The 21,755-nt window shown below is 41.9% G+C and overlaps 1 protein-coding gene across 1 annotated transcript; it reads right to left on the bottom strand.

Annotated features, from left to right (window-relative positions):
* Positions 1–200: 200 nt before the first annotated feature.
* On the bottom strand, positions 201–17,934 carry LOC138645625 (up-regulator of cell proliferation-like). The gene is given in 3 exon segments (XM_069735070.1): positions 201–4,963; positions 11,404–11,714; positions 17,820–17,934. Coding segments are annotated over 2 exon segments (4,998 nt in total). The 5' UTR covers positions 11,696–11,714; positions 17,820–17,934; the 3' UTR covers positions 201–257.
* Positions 17,935–21,755: the final 3,821 nt, after the last annotated feature.

Raw genomic sequence — 21,755 nt, 5'->3', positions numbered from 1 at the left:
GGCGTGTACTATGGAGGACAGAGAATGAACTTCAATCCAATATTGCAGCCAGCATGCAGCCAGCGGGTAAGGAAAGGGTGAATCAAACACCCGAAAACTCCGCCCATATGACCCAAAACCAGTCCCGCCAAATTCAGGTGACAGAGTCCCTTTAAAGACATTTTCATTGATGGATATTCAGACTGAATTATATTGAAAGTAACAAAAACAGATATTTAAAAATAGATCAGAAGCCAAGGTTCCATCAATTAATCTAATTAATACAAATTGAAAACTTTCCGTAGACTTTCAAGGGCCTGAATATCCATGATTTGGTGCCAGTCATCTGGCAGTTTAGCCGGTTTGGCTTTATATTCTTTAGCAAATTCTTCATTAAATTGGGCAACGACAAATTTCCAGTAATCTGAGGACTCGATGCTGGGGTCGGGATGGATGGCCCAGTCTGGATAGTATGTGCGATACTCTTTGTATGGATGCCATTTTCCACCGGTGTCAGAGTTTTTGAAATTGGTTGCAGACACAACAGCCGTGGAACAAATGTCTGTCACTAAATCTTCTTTTTTTTCCCATCTGTATTTCCCCAAACCTTGAGGTCTGTGAACAGATGCAAAATGCTCCTTATGGTCGGCTCCTCCGGCCTCACAGGGCACTTTACAGAACGGACACTGATGTCCACATCCGATCACTTTCTTCAATAACTCATCCTGAGGTTTCAATGTGACTCTGGAAAGTATGATGTCTGGACTCATAGATTTCAGGTCTGATAGGACTTGATCTTTCATTTCTGTCAGTAACTCCTGAATCTTGGAGGAAAATTGCTCCACCTTCACTGTGTTATGGAACTTAATGACTTTCATTTCGGTCTGTGAAATCACTAATTCTCCGCTCAACTTCTCACAAACATTTTCCAAAAACAAAGAAACATTCTCACTTTGAAGACAAGTTTCGTCCTGCAGAACGATCCGGATTTTGGCACAAATGAAAGACAGAATATTTTCGTACAATGGTCCTAAGGTTTCCGTGGATTGATATTTCTCTGTGATATAATTCAGGATCCAGGTTTTTGAAAATTCCTCATATGAATTGATGTATTGCACATATTTTGCAAAAGACATTTCTTCCAGTAAATTTGTCAATATGTTACACTGAAAATAACTTCTGCTGCTGAACCTCATATTATCGACACCATTTAAAACGTCATCCACCATCTTTTCTCCCAGATGTTTGAAGATGTATTCGATGATGGCCGGCTTTAGACATCGCTCACAAAACTGTCTGACTCTAGTCCAGCTTTCATCCTTCTCTTTAAATATACTGAGAAATGTCGTCAAATACTGAGGTTTCAGGTTTTCTAAACGTGTTTTAGGGTCGTTTTTTTGAATGAAGACATCATGCATCTTCTGAAACATTTTTGATGCCTTCGCAAAGATGAAAAGTTTGATGTGCAACTCAAATTCTGCTGAGAAGTGAAGCTTTTTGTTTCCACTCTGTAGTTTTCTGTTAATCTTGTACAATAGTTCCTGGCTGTACATATCATCGTAGTCTGAAGAGGTACTTACTTTCTCTGTGACATATTTATTACACATGTCTATCAGTGAGGTGGCAAGATGTCCTACCTTATCATAAGGTTCGTTACCGAAACCCAATCTGTTTGTAATATGTGAAACCATAGACTGATCAACATACTTTTTATTCATGGAAAAAGGTTGATTTGCATACTCTTCTAAATCATTTATGTGGACCAATGTCTGACATATGGCTGGTCCTCTTCTGCTGAGGTCAGTCTTCACCTGGCTTAACATTGCTTTGCACACATTTCTCCGATGCAATGTCTCTATCTGTAATTCTGATAGTGTCTCTTCCCACATTCGCTCAAATTCCTGTTTTATTTCTTCATCGCTCAGTTCGAGGTTCTTCTTCTTACAGCTGTCCAGGAGATTTGTGATCTTTTCTTCTATGACTTGTTGATACTCATTTTGGATCTTCTGGATCTCATACTTCCCTCTTTGAATAGAAATAGCCTCAATGCATTTATTGATAGCGTTTCTTTCCAGTTCTTTTCTTAAAAATTTTACACTCTGTATGAAATCTTCTCGATGCCGTTCTACAAGATTCACATTTTCCAACCTATTTTCAAAATACTTTTCCAGGTGTTGCACCATTTTAGTTTCCTCTTTGAGCAGCAGCTGTTCAAGGTCGCCCCTGTACTCGGTAATCGTGTGTCTGTCCAAGATCTCAGCTGACTGATTCTCTATTTTGTTTTCTGTTCTGGTGATCCAGTTGTAGACCTTTTTCTGAAACTCCCACTCCCAATGAGAAAAATTCACAGACAAATTATTGTAAGCATCAGCCACCAAACTGTTTATGAAACTAAAGATGAATTTCTCATGTTTCACAGCATTCCACAAACTTTCTAACCAAGTAATAAACCCCGGAATATTGGAAGATCTGTTTTGGGATTTCATGAAGTCAAGCAGATACTGTTTTAGCTTGAAGACATTTTCACTGTAGCCAGAATTCACGGGAGCCATTGGTGGGTCTCCAAGCCACAACCCAGGAATGTACCAGTTGTGCTTCTCGACATCGTAGTCCATCACATCAGTGAATGCTGTGATTCCCCTTCTCTTTTCCATAGCTGCAGCCACTTTTGTCATTTCATCTAACTGTTCCAGAAGTGTTTTCCTGTCTCTCAGCGTGTTCTCATGGGCGGACACATCACCCACGTTCTGATGAACAAACTGACAGCTCGGCTTCTTTCCAACTTCTTTCATCCTAAGGAAAGCATGGACCACAATCTGTAAAATATCTTTCATTTCTGTTGCATTTTCCATGGACATGTTGACTATAGTGATGTCACTCAACCCAATGACTAATGTAGCTAATTCATTGTCATGTTCATAACTGTCATCAAGAGAAGCCAATTCAGGAGCTTTCAACCCTTCAGTGTCAATAACTAGAATACATGCACAACCCATCATCTTCTGGAAGTTCTCCTTCACTTTAATGAGAGTCATGAAGGCTCCTCGTGTGCATCGACCACTGGCAACAGGGAACTGTAGACCAAACATGGTGTTCAGGAGGGTGGACTTCCCCGTACTCTGCACTCCCAGCACAGTTATCACTGCCATCTTACATTTTAGACCATGTTTTTCATTTAGTTCAATTAATACATCAGTTACCCATTTCATGGGGATATTAGAAGCATCTCCATCAATTAACTCCAATGGAAAGCCATCCAGAAGTAAGTCGGCAGCTATGGCTGGCAGTCCACCAAACTGTCTCCTGTGCTCTGGAAGTATGTCTTCTTTTATCATGGAACATTCTGCCTCATAAAACTGTCCCAACTCTCGAAGGAAATGTTCTAACCCGAGGGAACTATCAGATAATTTCTGGTCTATCTTTTTAAGCTCTTCTGAATTATTGGACTTGGATTTTTCTTTGTATTCCACTTGTAGATCAGTTACATTTTTTCTAGCTATTAAATCAAGTTCAAATTTCATCCATTTTAAGAAATACTGTTTTTCTTCCCGAGACAAATGAGTAATAGCGTTGATGAATAACATGATGCCATTTGGCAAGTCATGTTGGTTCTGCTCCCGGTGCAGTGAGATCCGCTGCTGTTTCAATTCTGTCTCATACGTATGTGTGTCTCGCCCTCCTTGTTTTGTCATTCTACATAGTTCTTTTTCCACTTTTGCCAATTGTTTCCAAAGTTCCCCTTGAAGTTTCAGTGTCTCCCTTTTATATTCTTCAACATTTGTGATGAGTGAAGTGATGTTACATGCATGCGCTCTCGCTTTTTGGCATTCTGGAAAATTCTCATCCACATCAATGTGAAGTTCATATCTGTGGTTTTTCAGACTTTCTATACTTGAAGTTTTGTGATCTGCGCTCAAAAACCTTTCAATGGTTATTTGTATCCGTTTTACAAACTCAGCATCATTGGCATTGCTTCCCTTAGTTAAAATATGTTTTTTACCAGTTTGTAACCTTTTCATTATGTTCTTTAGGTGTTTTCTTGTTTCTGAGTCGACAACCTTGTCTTTACCTGGAGAAACTATGAAATAAAACTGGGTGTCAGAGGAGCTGCAGAATGATAATAATCGGACGTGTCTCTCACACATACTCTCAATAAATATGAAGGTGGCCGATGAGATCCGAGTGAGAAAGGTGAACTGTTCTCAGTTGGACTCCAGATCTCCACGTAGATTGGCCACAGCTATCGGCTCTGGGAAAACATCAGAATTTCCACAAGGAAAATACCAGGACATTTCCACCAGCCCGTCAGATATCTTCCTATTAATGTTCCCTCCTTCCATGTTGTCGTGTATGAAGAACTCATGATGACGTTGAGCTGGGTTAAGAATCTGGTTTAGTAGTTTAGATTTTGATAACTTATTTGGCCCCAGCCTGACGAAAGAGAAGATCGGCATCTCAATGTTCACCACGTTGTCTTCTCTGAACCCTTTACTATCTGCTAGAGACTGAGGTCTCCATTTCTTCACAATATCTCTCATTGCCCAAAGCATGAAGGTGGATCTTGAACCATCACCAGAGGGAAGCAAAAGAGGAACAGAGAACTGGCACATGGACATTTTTGTTAAAATTTCCTGTTGAAGTAAACTGTCTGAACAATGAAGGAGAACACAAATAATGTCCAGTGGGTTGATGGGACAAGACTGATATTTTTTTACGCAGTCTTCAAACATATCTTCATAATTATCATCATCTTCATCGTTAGGTTCCTGAGTAGAAGGATCTGGCTGCAGCTCAATATTCCGTGCTGTTTGGTTTAAAGCCATAAGTTTTCTCAGAAAATGACACATTATATCCTTAAACTGTTGTGGTAGAACATTTACGTTCTCTGGGCCAATACTTAGGACATCACTCAGGGAAAGCTTTGTTGTCAAGTGTGTCTTCACATCCAGCTGTTCCACCAATTGTTGAAATACTTTCTCTTTATCTGCAGAGATGAAAATAAAAAGATAGATATTCAATACTGAAATAAGTGGAAGTTAAAAAAAGCTACAACCATTTTGAATGGGTACATAGTAAGTTACATTAAAGTCAAAAATTAACTACAGCCCATTGTGACAAAGTCACAGGTAGAGTGCTGGAGGGGAGATATCTTTCACTAAGTGCTGAGAGTGGTTAACAGCTAATGTTTACAGTGGGCTGTCTGTCCGTCCAGTGGGCTTGGACAATCATAGAGCAGGTGGGAGGATATCCACCTTATCTCCACCCCAAGGTGTGGTCTGGGGCTTAAGTAGCTGTCCTCCATAGTCTGTTCAGTGTCTGGAGGAAACACTCCAGAGAAGTGTTTGGGCTTTCCTAATATTTGAACCATGGGTCTTGCTAACCCTGAGTGGGCTGATCCCCACTAATATAAGGATTGTGCTTAGTGCTACCATTTTGATTTGTATTGCTGTTTTGCCCAGAGGGTCGTGTTTACTTTGTGCTTCACCTTGGTTTATGCTGCATCTAATAAACTAATGACTGTCCTAAAGTGGCAGTGTTCCCGTGTCTACCTCCTTGTACAGCTAAGTGAGCCGATGTACCACACGATATATACAACAATATAACCATTATAATGCTGTTTCCCATGTAAAAGAATATAACTACTATAATTCTGAAAATATACAAAAAAGTTTAGTGTCTGCTCACCATCTTTTTCTAGAGCGCGTACATCCTGCTGTGTGGCAAGTTTTCAGAACTTAGAAAAAATAAGTCCAGAGCTGTAAGTCCATAAAGTCCATTTTCTATGGACTTACAGTGCTGGACTTATTTTTTATGAATACTATAATACTGCCCTCAGTGTACAAAAATGTAACTATGATAATACTGCTGCTCTGTACAAGAATATAACTACTATAATACTGCCCCTATGTACAAGAATATAACTACTATAATACTGCTCCTATGTACAAGAATATAACTACTATAATACTGCCCCTATGTACAAGAATATAACTACTATAATACTGCTCCTATGTACAAGAATATAACTACTATAATACTGCTCCTAAGTACAAGAATATAACTACTATAATACTGCCCCTATGTACAAGAATATAACTACTATAATACTGACCCCTATGTACAAGAATATAACTACTATAATACTGCCCCTTATATGCAAGAATATAACTACTATAATACTGCCCCTATATACAAGAATATAACTACTATAATACTGCTCCTATATACAAGAATATAACTACTATAATACTGCTCCTATGTACAAGAATATAACTACTATAATACTGCCCGTATGTACAAGAATATAACTACTATAATACTGCTCCTATGTACAAGAATATAACTACTATAATACTGCTCCTATGTACAAGAATATAACTACTATAATACTGCCTCTATGTACAAGAATATAACTACTATAATACTGCTCCTATGTACAAGAATATAACTACTATAATACTGCTCCTATGTACAAGAATATAACTACTATAATACTGCCCCTATGTACAAGAATATAACTACTATAATACTGCCCCTATGTACAAGAGTATAACTACTATAATACTGCTCCCTATGTACAAGAATATAACTACTATAATACTGCCCCTATGTAGAAGAATATAACTACTATAATACTGCCCCTATGTACAAGAGTATAACTACTATAATACTGCTCCCTATGTACAAGAATATAACTACTATAATACTGCTCCTATGTACAGGAATATAACTACTATAATACTGCCCCTATGTACAAGAATATAACTACTATAATACTGCTCCTATGTACAAGAATATAACTACTATAATACTGCTCCTATGTACAAGAATATAACTACTATAATACTGCTCCCATGTACAGGAATATAACTACTATAATACTGCCCCTATGTACAAGAATATAACTACTATAATACTGCTCCTATGTACAAGAATATAACTACTATAATACTGCTCCTATGTACAAGAATATAACTACTATAATACTGCCCCCTATGTACAAGAATATAACTACTATAATACTGCCTCTATGTACAAGAATATAACTACTATAATACTGCCTCTATGTACAAGAATATAACTACTATAATACTGCCCCCTATGTACAAGAATATAACTACTATAATACTGCCCCTATGTACAAGAATATAACTACTATAATACTGCTCCTATGTACAAGAATATAACTACTATAATACTGCCCCTATATACAAGAATATAACTACTATAATACTGCCCCTATGTACAAGAATATAACTACTATAATACTGCCCCTATGTACAAGAATATAACTACTATAATACTGCCCCTATGTACAAGAATATAACTACTATAATACTGCTCCTATGTACAAGAATATATCTACTATAATACTGCCCCTATATGCAAGAATATAACTACTATAATACTGCTCCCTATGTACAAGAATATAACTACTATAATACTGCTCCCTATATACAAGAATATAACTACTATAATACTGCACCTATGTACAAGAATATAACTACTATAATACTGCTCCCTATATACAAGAATATAACTACTATAGTACTGCTCCTATGTACAAGAATATAACTACTATAATACTGCCCCTATATACAAGAATATAACTACTATAATACTGCCCCTATGTACAAGAATATAACTACTATAATACTGCTCCCTATATAAGAATATAACTACTATAATACTGCTCCTATGTACAAGAATATAACTACTATAGTACTGCCCCCTATGCACAAGAATATAACTACTATAATACTGCCCCTATATGCAAGAATATAACTACTATAATACTGCCCCTATGTACAAGAATATAACTACTATAATACTGCTCCCTATATACAAGAATATAACTACTATAATACTGCCCCCTATGTACAAGAATATAACTACTATAATACTGCTCCCTATATACAAGAATATAACTACTATAATACTGCCCCTATGTACAAGAATATAACTACTATAATACTGCTCCCTATATACAAGAATATAACTACTATAATACTGCTCCCTATATACAAGAATATAACTACTATAATACTGCTCCCTATATACAAGAATATAACTACTATAATACTGCTCCTATGTACAAGAATATAACTACTATAGTACTGCCCCCTATGCACAAGAATATAACTACTATAATACTGCCCCTATATGCAAGAATATAACTACTATAATACTGCCCCTATGTACAAGAATATAACTACTATAATACTGCTCCCTATATACAAGAATATAACTACTATAATACTGCCCCTATGTACAAGAATATAACTACTATAATACTGCTCCCTATATACAAGAATATAACTACTATAATACTACTGCTGGTATGTACAAGAATATAATTAGGTTCCCTGTTAACGCTGCCTTTATGCCTGCTGCTCTAATCTAAGCTCTCATTCCAAAATCAACTATCCCTGAATTGCATCCTGAGGACAGTGTGTCGAGCCTCTCGTCTTACATTAGACCCAATGCCGCGATGAGGCCAGCCAATCACAGTAATGCCTGTAACCAACATGGCTATTGCACTATTGTATATGACAAGCAATCCTTGCATGTTAATTGGCTGTTTAACAGCAGCAAACATGCGAGGCAGGGACTGGAGCATGGCATTGGAGAACCCGAGATACTCGATTGAGTGCCGGCACTGTGAAACAAGTTCTCAAGGTGTTAAAGTGCCTGAGGTAGACCTGAGGAACTTGCGAGTAAATATGGAAACTTGCTTATGTAGATGGGGAGAAAGGGAACACTCCAGGGAAAGACAGCAAAAAGAGTGATCAGAGAATGTGAAGGCAAAAATGCTATAACAGATTGTAAAAAGATGTGGAAAAAAGCTGGAATTCCCCCCAGAGGGGAGTCAGGATGTGTCTAAGTGGCAGCTGTTCATAAGAGCAGAGTGGTTGGTTACTAGACAATGGTCTAACGTCTAAAGTGAGCAGTGTAAGAAAGTAGCTGAGGAAGTGACTATAGGAGGATATAGAGAAACCAAATATAGAGCTGCATGACTGTCTTAACAATGGAATGGATTTATTCAGACAGAAACATCAGTACCTACTTCCTACAATGGGCCGGGAGGGTGGACATGTGCAGTATGTAGAGTACAGAATCCTGAATGCAGAGACAGTTTTTAAAATTGTGAGGCACCCAGACCTAAGCCCATTGTCACGAATACACCTATAATACCTATGGTGACTAAAACATATATACTACAACATTTCATCTCCCCCACATTTGTTGTTATGGAGTGGGAAAGGGACGAGAATAATACAGTAGGTGGGACTGACAGATGGCACCCCCAAAAACTGACCAACAACATTAAATGAACTCCCCACAAGAACAAGTCCTGGCATATACCATTAACACTCCACAAGAACAAGACTTGGCATATAACAGGAACACCCCACAAGAGCAAGACTTGGCATATAACAGGAACACCCCACAAGAATAAGACCTGGCATACACCAGGAACAACCCACAAGAATAAGACCTGTTGTATACCAGGAACACCCCACAAGAACAAGACCTGGCATAAATCAGGAAAACACCCCACAAGAGTAAGACCTGGCATACACAAGGAACACTCCACAAGAACAAGACTTGGCGTATACCAGAAACACCCCACAAGAGCAAGACTTGGAATATACCAGGAACACCCCACAAGAATAAGACCTGGCGTACACCAGGAACACCCCACAAGAACAAGACCTGGCATAAATCAGGAAAACACCCCACAAGAGTAAGACCTGGCATACACAAGGAACACTCCACAAGAACAAGACTTGGTGTATACCAGGACTACCCCACAAGAACTAAACCTGGCGTACACCAGGAACAGCCCCACAGGAACAACACCTGGCGTATATCAGGACTCTTTGGACTATATATCAGGACTAGGGTTGAGAGAAACGGGTCGTTCATTTTCAAAAGTCGCCGACATTTGGCAAAGTCGGGTTTCATGAAACCCGACCCGACCCCTGTGTGGGGTCGGCCATGCGGTACGCGACTTTGGCGCCAAAGTCGCGTTTCGTATGATGCGCTTGGCGCCATTTTTTCAGCCAATGAAGGAGCGTGAGCAGAGTGATGACATAGGTCTTAGGGGCGTGGACTCCTATCGTCATCTTGTCGCTTGTGCGCAGCAGCGATTTGAAATGTGTAACACCAGAGAGAAAAAAATAAAAAATAAAATCCCATTGACTTTGCATTGGGTTTCGTGTTTCGGTCGATCCCCGACTTTACGCCATAATCGGCCGATTTCACTCGACCCGACTTTAGAGATAGTCGGGTTTCGCGAAACACGCTCGACTCTAAAAAGGTCAAGGTCGCTCAACCCTAATCAGGACTACTCCACAAGAGAAAGACCTGGCATATACCAGAAACATCCCACAAGAACAAGACCTGGTGTATATCAGGAACACCCCACAAGAACAAGACTTGGCACATACCAGGAATACTCCACAAGAACAAGACCTGGTGTATACTAGGAACACGCCACAAGAGCCGGACCTGGCATATACCATGAACTCCCCACAAGAGCAAGACATGGTACCAGGAACATCTCACAAGAACAAGACCTGGCGTATACCATTAACACCTCACAAGAACAAGACTTGGCATATACCAGGAACACCCCACAAGAACAAGACTTGGCGTATACCAAGGACACCCCTCAAGAGGAATATCTGGCATACACCAGGAACACCCAACAAGAACAAGACCTGGCGTATACCAGGAACACCCCACACGAGCAAGACCTGGTGTACACCAGGAACATCCCACAAGAACAAGACCTGGCATATACCAGGAACACCCCGCAAGAGCAAGACCTGGCATACACCAGGAACACTCCACAAGAACAAGACCTGGTGTATACCAGATCACCCCACAAGAACTAAACCTGGCATACACCAGGAACACCCCACAAGAACAAGACCTGGCATATACCAGGAACATCCCACAGAAACAAGACCTGGTGTATACCAGTAACACTCCACAAGAACAAGATCTGGCATTTACTAGGAAAACCCCACAAGAAGAAGACCTGGTGTATACTAGTAACACCCCACAAGAACAAGACCCGTCGTGCACCAGGAACACCACACAACACACTCTGTATAAGAGTAAGACAATAAGAGTTGTTCCGTATACCAAGAATACCCCACAAGACCTGTCATGAATTGGGAAGTCCTTAAAAGACCTGTCGAATGCCCCACAAGTCCTGACTGATACTGAGAACAGCCCACAAGTCATGCCAAATAATGGAAACAACTTGCTACACCTGATAATTTTCTCAGCCAGTCAACTGGGCATCACAAAATGTTCCTCCGCAAAGTCACTTGCCCATTTATTTTGCTTTTAATTTTATGGCTGTTGTGTGTATACAAGTCACAATAATCACAATAGGAGGCTACTTACATTTCACAAAGGACTCAAACAAATTAGGCAATGCTGGAAATCTAAGAACAATGCTTTCTATATGACTGAGGAAGTTTTCACAGGCCGTTTCTCCTTTTAGAAGAATAAGGTCCATTAGTTTTTCCACCCGGACTCTCGAGTTTTCATCATGTTGAATAGCAATGTTTTCCTCCAGGGAGATGAGGTGGAGAGATTTCATTTTATCCAACACAGTGTCTACATCTTCTTCCAAAGTTTCTATTAATTCTGACCTCAGATGTTCAATGGTCCATGATGCTCCTCCTGACGTCATGGTGCCTGAATTTCACAATCTGAATAGAAGCACACAGCTCATTAATACACGACTATTATACCAGTGATATCCTGTAGAGAGGACTCAATCTTTTGAAATTTGAATTTGCCGTATTTACTAAATTTTGACAGTAAATTTGATTTGTGGTGAATCGATTCACTGCCAAATGCAAGAGCCCCATAGGGCTGACTGTCAGTGTGAAGCAGCATAGGCCAGCGTAGCCAGCAGCCAAGGCAGCTGAATAGACTGGCACCTGCAGCGTACACAGTGATGCTAGTCGTCCACGGTAACTGGTCTCGGATGTTGATGCTCTGTGCCCGGAGGTGAACTGGAGGTGGATGTCCTGTGCCCGAAGGAGGACTGGCATGTGTAACAGCTGCAAACAGGTGGATATCGTGCCAGGCTGCTATCCGGAGGATATCATGGACTGGGTATGGCTGTGTGAGTAAAGAGACTAATGCAATGGTGCGATCACCCGCGGTAACTGGTCAGAGGAAGACTGGCGTGTGTAGTGATCTGCAAAACTAATCGAGTAAAGCTGTGTGTAAGAGACTTTAATACAGCGTACAGTCGCCCACAGTTAATGGATAAGTAAAGGTCCAGCGTGTTTAGGGACTGCAGTCTAAAGCCGTATGATATGTAGTGTTATGAAACAGGCACTGAGACAAGATACAATTGTGTGTATTGAACTTTGATGCTGTGAAGTTAACACATTAAACCCTTTACCCCCAAGGGTGGTTTGCACGTTAATGACCGGGCCAATTTTTACAATTCTGACCACTGTCCCTTTATGAGGTTATAACTCTGGAACGCTTCAACGGATTCCAGTGATTCTGACACTGTTTTCTCGTGACATATTGTACTTCATGACAATGGTAAAAATTCTTTGATAGTACTTGCGTTTATTTGTGAAAAAAACGGAAATTTGGCAAAAATTATGAAAATTTCGCAATTTTCCAACTTTGAATTTTTATGCAATTAAATCACAGAGATATGTCCCACAAAATACTTAATAAGTAACATTTCCCACATGTTTACTTTACATCAGCACAATTTTGGAACCAAAATTTTTTTTTGTTAGGGAGTTATAAGGGTTAACAGTTGACCAGCAATTTCTCATTTTTACAACACCATTTTTTTTAGGGACCACATCTCATTTGAAGTCATTTTGAGGGGTCTATATGATAGAAAATACCCAAGTGTGACACCATTCTAAAAACCGCACCCCTCAAGGTTCTCAAAACCATATTCAAGAAGTTTATTAACCCTTCTGGTGCTTCACAGGAATTTTTGGAATGTTTAAATAAAAATGAACATTTAACTTTTTTTCACAAAAAATTTAATTCAGCTCCAATTTGTTTTATTTTACCAAGGGTAACAGGAGAAAATGGACCACAAACGTTGTTGTACAATTTGTCCTGAGTACACCGATACCCCATATGTGGGGGTAAACCACTGTTTGGGCGCATGACAGAGCTCGGAAGCGAAGGAGCGCCATTTGACTTTTCAATGCAAAATTGACTGGAATCGAGATGGGACACCATGTTGCGTTTCGAGAGCCCCTGATGTGCCTAAACATTGAAACCCCCCACAAGTGACACCATTTTGGAAAGTAGACCCCCTAAGGAACTTATCTAGAGGTGTGGTGAGCACTTTGACCCACCAAGTGCTTCACAGAACTTTATAATGCAGAACCGTAAAAATAAAAAATCATATTTTTTCACAAAAATTATCTTTTCGCCCCCAATTTTTTATTTTCCCAAGGGTAAGAGAAGAAATTGGACCCCAAAAGTTGTTGTACAATTTGTCCTGAGTACGCTGATACCCCATATGTGGGGGTAAACCACTGTTTGGGCGCATGGGAGAGCTCGGAAGGGAAGGAGCGCCATTTGACTTTTCAATGCAAAATTGACAGGAATTGAGATGGGACGCCATGTTGCGTTTGGAGAGCCACTGATGTGCCTAAACATTGAAACCCACCACAAGTGACACCATTTTGGAAAGTAGACCCCCTAAGGAACTTATCTAGAGGTGTGGTGAGCGCTTTGACCCACCAAGGGCTTCACAGAAGTTTATAATGCAGAGCCGTAAAAATAAAACAAACATTTTTTCCCACAAAAATTATTTTTTAGCCCCCAGTTTTGTATTTTCCCGAGGGTAACAGGAGAAATTGGACCCCAAAATTTGTTGTCCAATTTGTCGTGAGTGCGCTGATACCCCATAAGTGGGGGGGAACCACTGTTTGGGCGCATGGGAGGGCTCGGATGGGAAGGAGCTCCATTTGGAATGCAGACTTAGATGGAATGGTCTGCAGGTGTCACATTGCGTTTGCAGAGCCCCTAATGTACCTAAACAGTAGAAACCCCCCACAAGTGACACCATTTTGGAAAGTAGACCCCCTAAGGAACTTATCTAGATGTGTGGTGAGCGCTTTGACCCACCAAGGGCTTCACAGAAGTTTATAATGCAGAGCCGTAAAAATAAAACAAAAATTTTTTCCCACAAAAATTATTTTTTAGCCCCCAGTTTTGTATTTTCCCGAGGGTAAGAGGAGAAATTCGACCCCAAAAGTTGTTGTCCAATTTGTCCTGAGTACGCTGATACCCCATATGTGGAGGGAACCACCGTTTGGGCGCATGGGAGGGCTCGGAAGGGAAGGAGTGCCATTTGGAATGCAGACTTAGATGGAATAGTCTGCAGGCGTCACATTGCGTTTGCAGAGCCCCTAATGTACCTAAACAGTAGAAACCCCCACAAGTGACCCAATATTGGAAACTAGACCCCCCAGGGAACTCATCTAGATGTGTTGGGAGAACTTTGAACCCCCAAGTGTTTCACTACAGTTTATAACGCAGAGCCGTGAAAATAAAAAATCTTTTTTTTTTCCCACAAAAATTATTTTTTAGCCCCTAGTTTGTTTTTTTCCCAAGGGTAACAGGAGAAATTGGACCCCAAAAGTTGTTGTCCTATTTGTCCTGAGTACGCTGATACCCCATATGTTGGGGCAAACCCCTGTTTGGGCACACGGGAGAGCTCGGAAGGGAAGGAGCACTGTTTTACTTTTTCAACGCAGAATTGGCTGGAATTGAGATCGGACACCATGTCGTGTTTGGAGAGCCCCTGATGTGCCGAAACAGTGGAAACCCTCCAATTATAACTGAAGCCCTAATCCAAACACACCCCTAACCCTAATTCCAACGGTAACCCTAACCACACCCCTAACCCTGACACACCCCTAATCCCAACCTTATTCCCAACTGTAAATGTAATCTAAACCCTAACTCTAACTTTAGCCCCAGCCCTAACTGTAGCCCCAACCCTAACCCTAACCCTAGCCCTAACCCTAACCCTAGCCCTAGCCCTAACCCTAGCCCTAACCCTAGCCCTAACCCTAGCCCTAACCCTAGCCCTAACCCTAGCCCCAACCCTAACCCTAGCCCTAACCCTAGCCCTAACCCTAGCCCTAACCCTAGCCCTAACCCTAGCCCTAACCCTAGCCCTAACCCTAGCCCTAACCCTAGCCCTAGCCCTAACCCTAGCCCTAACCCTAGCCCTGACGGGAAAATGGATATAAATACATTTTTTTAATTTTTCCCTAACTAAGGGGGTGATGAAGGGGGGTTTGATTTACTTTTATAGCGGGTTATTTAGCGGATTTTTATGATTGGCAGCCGTCACACACTGAAAGACGCTTTTTATTGCAAAAAATATTTTTTGAGTCACCACATTTTGAGAGCTAAAATTTTTCCATATTTTGGTCCACAGAGTCATGTGAGGTCTTGTTTTTTGCGGGACGAGTTGACGATTTTATTGGTAACATTTTCGGGCACGTGACATTTTTTGATCGCTTTTTATTCCGATTTTTGTGAGGAAGAATGACCAAAAAAACAGCTATTCATGAATTTCTTTTGGGGGAGGCGTTTATACCGTTCCGCGTTTGGTAAAATTGATAAAGCAGTTTTATTCTTCGGGTCAGTACGATTACAGCGACACCTCATTTATATCATTTTTTTATGTTTTGGCGCTTTTATACGATAAAAACTATTTTACAGAAAAAATAATTATTTTTGCATCGCTTTATTCTCAGGACTATAACTTTTTTATTTTTTTGCTGATGATGCTGTATGGCGGCTCGTTTTTTGCGGGGCAAGATGACGCTTTCAGCGGTACCATGGTTATTTATATCCATCTTTTTGATCGCGTGTTATTCCACTTTTTGTTCGGCGGTATGATAATAAAGCGTTGTTTTTTGCCTCGTTTTTTTTTTTTTCTTACGGTGTTTACTGAAGGGGTTAACTAGTGTGCCAATTTTATAGGGCGAGTCGATATGGACGCGGCGATACTAAATATGTGTACTTTTATTGTTTGTTTTTTTTATTTAGATGAAGAAATGTATTTATGGGAATATTTTTTTTTTTTTTCATTATTTAGGAATATTTTTTTTTATTTTTTTTTACACATTTGGAAATTTTTTTTTTTACTTTTTTACTTTGTCCCAGGGGGGGACATCACAGATCAGTGATCTGACAGTTTGCACAGCACTCTGTCAGATCACTGATCTGACATGCAGCAGTGCAGGCTTCACAGTGCCTGCTCTGAGCAGGCTCTGTGAAGCCACCTCCCTCCCTGCAGGACCCAGATGCCGCGGCCATCTTGGATCCGGGCCTGGAGCAGGGAGGGAGGGAGGTAAGACCCTCGCAGCAACGCGATCACATCGCGTTGCTGCGGGGGGCTCAGGGAAGCCCGCAGGGAGCCCCCTTCCTGCGCGATGCTTCCCTGCACCGCCGGCACATCGCGATCATCTTTGATCGCGGTGTGCCGGGGGTTAATGTGCCGGGGGCGGTCTTTGACCACTCCTGGCACATAGTGCCGGATGTCAGCTGCGATAGGCAGCTGACACCCGGCCGCGATCGGCGGCGCTCCCCCCGTGAGCGCTGCCGATCGCATATGACGTACTATTGCGTCCTTGGGAAGTAAAGCCCACCCCACATGGACGCAATAGTACGTCTAATGGCAGAAAGGGGTTAAAGAGATTTTTGTGTTTTGAACTTTGTGGGTCACTGCCTCATGACTGCGTACGGTGCTACCGCAGCACTACACTGTGGACTCGTACTGACATGGGAAATCATATTGTCAGCTCAGTTTTACCATATTGTGAACGTGGTAAATAAAAACAAACAAACAAACAAACAAACAAACCATTGCTGAATTGCACTTTTTAAAATTTCACTTGCATTTGAGATTTTTTTTCCCAGTTTCCAATGCATCCCATGATAAAATGAATGGTGTCATTCAAAAGTACAACTCGTCCCACAAAAATCAAGACCTCATGCGGCTATGGGGGACGGAGAAATAAAAAAGTTATAGCTCTTGCAAGACGGAAAGGAAAAAGTGAAAATGAAAGAATGGACAATTTCCTGATCATGAAAGGGTGAAACACTGGTGTGCATCGCTTGTGCAACTGTGTAAGGTCCCCTAGTGTTGGGGATGTTGACACGGAACTTTTCACCTTCTTGTCTAACAAGTTTCTGTACAATACCTTGACCGGTATTTTAGACCCAGCCTCCCCTTATCTGCACATCCCCCTTCGGAGGTTTATTCTCACCCTGCTTTTTCCTTTTTCTTTATATTTGTTTTTAATATTATACCAATAAATCATGATCTTATTACTTTTGCTGGAATTGCTTTGTATCCATTGGCAGTACAACGCTGCTTTTACGGATAGTGTGTGTTTCTATGTTTGCATATATGTCAGCGCGTACAGAGGCGGCTGTGTTCTCTTGCCGGTATATTATGCAGTCATTGCATTTTGCACCTGTTCACACTTGCTTTTATTCCCTTCGGAGTTGCCGGTCAGTCTTTTGACGTTCCTGTACAAAGTGTCCCACCCGACCCTCGCTGCACCTGTTACCACGTCAGGTAGAAGGTGCCGCAGATATCCCCAGACTGGATATATGGGAGTCCGGCAACAGTCTGTATATTACACCATATACAAATTATAATCTCACCTTCGGGTATGGTGAAAGTGTGAAAGGTAAATGGAAAATGAGATATCAGTGTATCGGCCACAGGGATCAATAACTGCTCATGAAATGTGAGTCTGGAAAGGAGAGTTTCCTCTTACCTGGGTCAGGACTGTGCAGGACGAGCAGCAAATCTGGAAACGTCTCTTATATTAGTAATCTGTGGGGTCCGAGCTGAGGGCGGGAGGATGACGACAAATCCAAGAAGTGAAAGCAGACCAAACAACAACATCCTCGGAAGAGGCGCTGCCCAGTATTCAGCTCCAAGTCCAAGAATATAGGGACGTCCTAAAATGTAAATAAACCAGGAACACGATGATCTGGAAATATCTTACGTTTTATCACATAGAACATAGAGCAGATCAGACGTAGAACATTTCTCCATTTTATATGAAAAAGTTAAAGTTAAAGGGGCTGTCTAGATTTAACACAAAAGCCTGGAGTCAGTGTATCCTCACAGCACACACACCGCGTATTGTCAGGATTCTCCGGTGCCAGCACCACAATGGTCATGTGACCCCAAGTATGAGCTATCTCAGGCACATTTCGACTAGACATGCACGGCCTCACTGAATACTAGTGAATAGAGAGAGGCCACACATGTCTAGTAGGAATGTGGCTGGAAGTGTGTGGAGCGCCCTCATAGGGCTGTGGGGTACTCGGTACCGGGTCCTCCGGTTCACAGGGGGATGTCACGGTGGCTGACCAGGCCCGTGGCCCTGGAACATCCGTGTAAAAGGGAAAGGTCTTTAAGAGGAATATTTGTGACGCCGCCTGTGGTATTCGGTCAGGGTGACCGATGCTGCTTTAAAGGGTCCGCTGGGGAGATGTTATGGCAGCTAGGTGGTATACCTTCCCACAGGTGAAGTATATCCCCAGGGCTCCCGGAGTGTAGATGGTGGATGGTGAATGGCACAGTGAAGAATGAGGACACAAGGTTGCAGTCTCTTTACCTTTACTGAAGACTTCAGCATCCACTGTCCAGGGCACCAGATCACAGGGCAGGCAGAGTCCGGCCGGTTTGGAGGCAAGCCCAGAGTTCCCTTATCCAGGTGGAAATCAGTCGCCTTCCTTTGCGCTGCGGTGGTGTAATCCCTTACTGCCTAAGGCTTCACATAAGGGTCTCACAGATGCGATGTTTCGCTCTCTCTGTCCCCCATATAGATAGGACAATACCCGTATGACTGATGACTTGAGCCTGTTTGCACGGTCTCTTAGATAACCCGGCTCTGTAGTTGTCACCGTGCCTCCTGGGTGTAAGTGCGGACAGGTAACCTGCAATTAGCTGTCCTGCCGGTCTCTGAAATAAGGCATAGAGGTCCTTACTCCCTCGGTGTTCCTGCTACCGGGATTCTGCGCCTCAGGAGACAGCTTGAGCAGGGCTGGTCCCCTTCTGGTATCCTCTCCTTTGCTGCGACTCTCTTCATGCTCGCTGCAATACAGTTCTGCCTTTCAATATCTCTTTCTGGAAGCTGCAGCTCTGAGGGCATGCACAGCTCCTTTAACCTTCCATCCTCCTCAGACTCTGGTCTGGAACGTTCTAACTTTCCCTACAGACTACCAGTTATATATATATGGGGAGTGACCTAATAAATAGGGTCAGGGCTCCCCCTGGTGGCCTGGAGTGAGAAATGTGTTGCAGGTTTGTGATACCTGGATGCAGTTATCCTTCTTTGCCTCCAAACGTAGCATCACTCTCCCCGAGAGGAAAATAATACCACTGCGACGACCAGGACCCTGGGGCACCACATGTGCATAGTGCATATTTACATTAATATAACCATCTCGTCCCACAGCTGGCACCAGAGAGTCCAGACAGCGCGAACTGTGCATGCTGTGAGGAATCACAAGCATGCAGTTACATAGAGTGTATGTAAACTTTTGTATTAAACCTGGACAACCCCTTTAACTCATTTAGAAACTGATAACAGCAACATATCTCAGAACAGTAGTTCCTGCGCCGTATCCTCCATTGTGTCCGAGCCATATCCATTAATGTGCCTGGGCCGTGTCCACCACTGGTTAGAGGCCATATGCACTTTTGTGCAGCATCCCCTCCTCTTCTTACGACAGTCTGTAAATGTCTGGTAAGTGAGGAGACAATCGTTGGAGATTTAGGAGAAGAACCTTGTCCCCTTCTTGTCCGTGTTGGCTTTTCAATGCCACTAGTTTAGGGTTCTTTGCTGGATTTTTTCGTTTCATAATGCACCAAATGTTTTCTAATGGTGAAAGGTCCGGACTGAAGGCAGTAAGTTCATCTCATGAACTCTTCTTCTTCAGAGCTGTGCTATAATGGATGCAGAATGGGGTTTGCCATTGTTGTATTGGAATATACAAGGTTTTCCCTGAAATAGACATTGTCTGGATTGAGAAGATGCTGTTGTTACACCTCTTTACAGTGTTCAACATTAATAGCACCTTTAATTTTTGAACTGCACCTGCCATAGGCACTAATGCCCTACATACTATCAGAGATGTGAACAGTGCACTGATAATAAGCTGGATGGTCCCTCTCCTCGATAACAAGCTTAATGGTCCCTCTCTTTGGTAACAAGCTTGATGGTCCCTCTCCTCAATAAAAAGCTATATGGTCCCTCTCCTCAATAATACGCTGGATATTCCTTCTCTTCCATAACAAGCTGGATGGTCTCTCCTCCATAACAAGCTGGATGATCTCTCTCTTCGATAACAAGCTGGATGGTCTCTCCTCCATAACAAGCTGGATGGTCTCTCCTCCATAACAAGCTGGATGATCTCTCTCTTCGATAACAAGCTGGATGGTCTCTCCTCCATAACAAGCTGGATGATCTCTCTCTTCGATAACAAGCTGGATGGTCTCTCCTCCATAACAAGCTGGATGATCTCTCTCTTCGATAACAAGCTGGATGGTCTCTCCTCCATAACAAGCTGGATGATCTCTCTCTTCGATAACAAGCTGGATGGTCCTTCTCCTCTATAACAAGCTGAATGGTTTCTCTCCTTGATAACAATCTGGTTATTTCTTCTTCTTTTGAGTACATAGAACACAGCATCCCGGGTTTCCATAAAGGAATTCACATCCTGTTTCCACCGACCACAGAACAGTTTTCCACTTAGCTTTGAATGCATTATAAAAGTGTAATGAGGGCCAGGGGGTAGTCATGGTGGAGGATGGCAGCAGTAGCACACCCTGACCCTCCGTCAAAAACACACAATGTCCCTTCTGCAGTGTACCTTTTTGTCCACTTTCTTGTCCATCAGGGGCCCCTATGATCTGCTGAAGGATCTCGTTCTTTAGGTCACATATAAAGACAGGCAGAGTCAAGTTCAAATTTAAAACAAACAAGTTTACTCAGTTCTTTTCTCAATTCGTCCAGATGGATCACAGGTACAGCACAAGATTCTCCACACAATACAGTCCTTTCTTTCCCTGTACTGTCCCTCTCTCCTCTAGGAATATTGCAGGGTCGTACCGTCGTCTCTGGTACCGCAGCATTCTGTCTGGTCAGCCTAACTACCTTCAGTAGTTCCCTGTCCGTTTTGCCCCGGACATTTGGGTGTCTTCCCACACAGTTTTCTGCAACCATGTTGAAGTTGCCCTGTATTCCTACTCCTCCCGAGTGACCGATGATCTTAGGTTCTGGATGAGCCGGGCTCCTTTACTTTAACGTTACGTGGCACAGCTGCCTTGTTTGGGCTCCCAGGCCCTACTGACTAAATACAGGGAGCTCTCTCTACCCTACACACAGCTGGCACCTCTTAACTAAATACTATTGGTAACTTGTTCGTATCGTGCCCCCCTCTAGTGGGCTAATCTAAGTGCTATGCTTTCCCTATATCTGTGCAGTACTGAAACAATGTACATTAGCAGCATTATGATACAAGGCATTACAATATATATATATATATATTTATTATTATTATTATACATTTTTATAGCGCCATTTATTCCATGGCGCTTTACATGTGAATACGGGGCAAATATAGACAAATACATTAAACATGAGCAGATAACAAGGCACACGAGTACATAAGGAGGGAGGACCCTGCCCGCGAGG

This window comes from Ranitomeya imitator, chromosome 7 (assembly GCF_032444005.1).
Source record: "Ranitomeya imitator isolate aRanImi1 chromosome 7, aRanImi1.pri, whole genome shotgun sequence".
Classification (NCBI taxonomy): domain Eukaryota; kingdom Metazoa; phylum Chordata; class Amphibia; order Anura; family Dendrobatidae; genus Ranitomeya; species Ranitomeya imitator.
This window is presented reverse-complemented; position numbering and strand designations above follow the sequence as displayed.